Source organism: Sinocyclocheilus rhinocerous, unplaced genomic scaffold, assembly GCF_001515625.1.
Source record: "Sinocyclocheilus rhinocerous isolate Xijiao unplaced genomic scaffold, SAMN03320098_v1.1 scaffold148, whole genome shotgun sequence".
NCBI classification, from domain to species: domain Eukaryota; kingdom Metazoa; phylum Chordata; class Actinopteri; order Cypriniformes; family Cyprinidae; genus Sinocyclocheilus; species Sinocyclocheilus rhinocerous.
The window spans coordinates 2124492-2129270 of NW_015653472.1; the positions used below are offsets into that span (position 1 = coordinate 2124492).

General features: G+C 36.5%; 1 protein-coding gene across 5 annotated transcripts in view; it reads right to left on the reverse strand.

The window, feature by feature from the left end:
- Positions 1–1046: 1046 nt before the first annotated feature.
- The window catches only part of LOC107716163 (sentrin-specific protease 1-like), a 16726-nt gene continuing 12993 nt past the window's right edge, over positions 1047–4779 (reverse strand). For all 5 annotated transcript variants that reach the window (XM_016522528.1, XM_016522527.1, XM_016522526.1 and 2 more), the window contains exons 13-18: positions 3463–3594; positions 3102–3305; positions 2809–2888; positions 2571–2655; positions 2381–2476; positions 1047–2286 (exon numbers count right to left, since the gene is read on the reverse strand). In XM_016522528.1, the coding sequence (XP_016378014.1) occupies positions 2224–2286; positions 2381–2476; positions 2571–2655; positions 2809–2888; positions 3102–3305; positions 3463–3594 (660 nt within the window). In that variant the 3' untranslated portion in view covers positions 1047–2223. The remainder of the gene's footprint in view (positions 2287–2380; positions 2477–2570; positions 2656–2808; positions 2889–3101; positions 3306–3462; positions 3595–4779) is intronic.

The window sequence follows — 4779 nt, forward strand, 5'->3', positions numbered from 1 at the left end:
GCACCTGAAAGCCATTACACACACTATATAACACCTACCCAGATCCTGCTCAAGTCGCCGAGTATTGTTCTGCATTTATCACTCTCCTAGTGTTAGCTGCTTTACCAAGCCATTCCGTGTTTCCTGAGTTAGAGTTTAGTTTAGTCTTGTTCATATTCTGTTTACCCGTGTTTTGATCTTAGCCTGTTTTCTCATCTTGTCTGATCTCTACCTGCCCTGAAGTTTATAGCCTGCCTTGGATCTCTCTCTCGTCTTGTCGTTTGGACTCTGTTTGCCCCTGCCTGGACTATTACCATGTACCTGGATTATCTCTCTCTGTCTAGCCCTCTGAATGTCGTTTGCTGATCGGAGACCCTCGTCTGCTCTTGGATTATTCTTGTGTCTTGCCCGTACCATACCTGTTTGCCATTGTTTGACCCTGCCTGTGTTCTGACCGTGTTTATAAATAAAGCTTGCACATGGATCCTCACGCCTCACGTCTCGTCGGCCCCATTACAGATGCCATATAAAGTTGTGGGTGTTTCATTTTTAATTTTATAAAAGCTTCAAGTGCAGTTAATTATTTGTACGTGCATACTGGCCGTGTTGAAGCTCTTTATTTGCCGTCAAACGGTTGAGCACTGCCGTGTGTGTATCCTGTCGCAAAATGCGGCGAAAAGTCCTACACGACGGTAATAATGTGATTAAGGTGTGTACATGTCTTTACTGCACTTCAGTAATGCGACTAAAATAGGAATACTCCACATGTCTTAATTCGATTTCTGTTTACTTCGATTATGACTTTAGCCGGATTAAGGTAATCAAAAATCTCTGTTTACATGGTAGATTCTTAATCAGAGTATTGTCCTAATCGTATTAAAATCGGAGTATTGTTGTCCATGCCTTAAATTTCATCAAAAATATCTTAAATTGTGTTCCGAAGATGAACGAACGTCTTACGGGTTTCGAACAACATGAGGGTGAGTACCGGTAATTAATGACAGAATTTTTGGGTGAACTAAACCTTTAAGACAACATGAGCTTGAGAGACAAGACTCAAACAATAATTCATTTGAAATTATTTCATTTATCCTCTGATACACACATAACCTCTGGAATTTACTTCCAGTAAGATCTGTTCCACATACAAAAACAGATAATAAAAGGTACAAAATGAGTATTAAATATGTCTTCCGTTTTACCATATGGTCACTGTATATACAATAATTGTCAATATCCTGCAGGAAAAAAATATAGAAACATTTGCCAAAAATAAATTCTCTCACACAAAAGGAAGAACAGAGTAACCTCAAGTAAGAACAGAACAGAAAAACAAGATGTATGACACTGCTGGGTTGTGAAAAAGCAAATAAATGTAAGTGCAGTCTGTCTATAAGTTGGCCAAAATGATCAGAAGACTCCCAAGTTATCAAAAAGCCACCAAATACTGATAAAAAAATAAACATATCCCTGTGATGGCAGAGTTCCATCCCAAAACATACTGAAGTCAAAAGCATTGCAGCACAAGAGCTTTTCATCAACTCTAGGGAAAAAAAGAACCACAAAACTCACTTTAATCTGAAAAAAAATTCTCTCTCCAAAAAAAAGACTTTTTGTCTTAGTTATTTATTTAAAATAAAATTAATTTCATGGTTAATTACATTGACAGTGTCTGTATAAAACATACAGGTATCAAATGTCACAAATATTAAGTAAACTGCTGTTTTTCATTAGAAAACCACTGAGTGAGTCCGTGATTGTCAATTCCAGATATTTTACTAGTCCTAGAGTAAAAAGACAGTGTAAAACTGATCATATTACTGTAACATTTATGACTTCAGATGATTTGAGATCAAGCACACTCCATGCCAATTAACACAAATTATCATTTGAAGTCATCTTAAGACAGGCCTTATATTAACAGCCATTGCAAAAGAATGGCAGCACAAGAAAATATTGAAAATAACATCCTTCCATTGTCAGTCAAACAACATTCGCTGGCAAAGCAAAAGCATGTCAAGTTATAGGGAATTATAAAGGGGCATAAAACCATTGCCCTGACTCTTAAAGGCTGAGACTATGTCCTTTAGGTGCATGAGGACTTCCCGAGTTTCATTTAGACAGCATAGAAATGACTGGTGATTAAGGGCATCCCCATATTTGACTCAGGGTTCCTGAAGCACACAGGAGCCCTCATATCCATACGACACATCAAAATAAGTTCTATACAAAAGAATCATCCAATCACAACAGTTTCTGGTTCAGGATCTCCCATACCATTCGTCTTCTGAAATAAGGCATGTGTTTCTGTTTCAGAAATGACAGAAAAGTAAATGAAAAATCCATATACAAGTGTGACAAACCAATAGATTATTTCAAACTCTATCCAACTGACGCTTACCTGTGTGAATGTGATTGGCCGGTCTTTGGTGATGTATTCAGCATATTTGCATGTGAACATTCCGCAATCACTTCCATTCATTTGCTGAGGAATCTCCTAAGGATTCGGAAGACAAATAAAATCTTTGAGATGATCCTCAAGCTTCTTGGTCAATTTAAGCCCTAAGTTATTCTTACGTTGGGAAACTCACATTGGCTCTTTTACTTTTTAGAGTCCATTCTGAGGTATCAAAGTTCTGCCCCTTCTTGTCTTCACTTTCTTGTTTCAGATATTTTCTGTTATACAGAGACACAATTAAGACACTTTTGACAATGTCTAGTCATGCATAATTTATTCTGCTTATTTCTTAATGGGTTATCATGGGACTCATTTCAAAAAGGCACTTCTTGCAGACCCGTTTCATCATCTAATCGTCAAGCAGCACTCACAATAAAATCTTGCAGGCCTCGTCGTTGTTTCCTCCCATTGAATCAAAGTAAGTGATGCTCTTCTTACGAAGATCCACCACCTTTCGAAAGGCAAAAAAAGAAGAAATTAGATATGCCAATCCTGACTTGACAGCAAACCTATTTGAATTATTCATTCATTAAACTGATTGAAATGTATCATAATACTATTCTGAAGTACTTGTGAATGTCAGGAAAGAAAGCATCAGCCCACATGCAATGCATCTTCCATGCACATGTCCTCAATGTGACCTTGGTGCTGGTTAGCTACTTACAGACAGGCACCAGTGCACCCCCAGGTGGACAGGCACCAGAATGATGTCTACAGAAAAGATGTCCACTTTCTTGGTCCAGCGGCGGACAGCAGAGTAACCGGAGCTCCGCAGCTTGGGAAAGAAGAAGGTGTTGAAGGTGTAAGCGGAGGGCAGGTTGGGCTGTTTACTGCGCTCCACCAGCAGGTTCATGTAGAAATTAATAACCTGAAATGGAGGAAATATATCAGTCAGGCACTCAAATCATTGACCAACTGATAATTATGGCAACACCTCACACAAAATGATTAAAGAGGGACTCTTTTCAGAATCCATTTACTGACATGCTTGTTCAGAAACCTGAATGACGTAATAAAGCTCTGACCTCATCGTTGAGCCAGTTGAGGTGGTTGAGCGTCTGCAGGTCTTTTCTGGTGATGGTGAGGCGGAAGCCCTCGCTGAGAACCTCATCCTGAATGCCGCCTCTCAGAGCTCTGCTCACCTCTTTCACCATATCCTGTGAGCACCACAAGCAGGAAACACACCATTCAAGTACAAAATAAAACACATACTGATAAAAGAACACTTTGTTTACTTGCATATGTGACCAATAACCAACATCAAAGAACTGTGAACATGAATTGTTCAAATGTATTGTTAAATTATTTAAATAATAATAAAAAATTTCAGCGGGTACTTAAATTGAATATTTTAAGTTAGATAAAAGTTAGAAAAAGCTTGGAATTCTACTGTAATGCATCTTAAGTCTGATAAAATTGACATTACAGCATTGAACTATAATGATTATACATTCAGTTAATAAAGTGAAATACTTCAGGGATCAAACAACTGTTTAAAAAAATAAAATGTATAATGAAAAAATATTTAAATTTTTTGAAATATTTCAATGAAACTGATGATATTTCAAACATCACTGTACACAAGACCAAGTCAATGCTCTAAGAAAAAAATAAAATATATATATTTGGTATAAACCATGCTGGATAACATCTGGATCTTCAGGTATTGCAGAAAGACAAATGCATACCTTGACAAAGGCTACAAGCCGAAACGTTGTATAATAAATAGCCTATGCTTAAGTGAGTGTGCAGTTACTCTCTTTCAATTAGAAAAACAAATGCAACCTTTTCACTAATAGTTTCAGACTTTTAGACAAGTAATTTCAACAAAAACTAATGAGCTTGAAGTAGGGATGTTCATTTTAACCGGTTAACCGACCGTAAGAATTTTGACCGATTAATACAATGAGTTAAACGGTTTAAAAAGTCATTTATTTATTTTTTCAGTAATTTATTAAAATATTTGAAAAGGTTTGCTGCATGGATAATATACGCTACGCGTATAAAAAAAATTGTTTTTTAGGGGGAAAAAAAACATAAGTGGCATTTTTTTTATTTCATTCAGAAATAGACATAATGCCAACGCAAAATGTTTACAAACATTATAATAAACACTGTAAACATAGCTAGGCTATTTTAGTTCCCCTCACTCCACAACAAATCCTTTCAATTAACAGTATTTTGAAAAGAACAAGAATTAAAAATATAAGAAGCTATAGCAATATAAACGACAAGCCAAAACTAATTCATGGCTAAAACGAAACTGAAACCAACGGTGGGTCTCTCATTCGACACAAAATCAGATGATGATTTTGAATGCCAAATTATTATTTATTATGTAG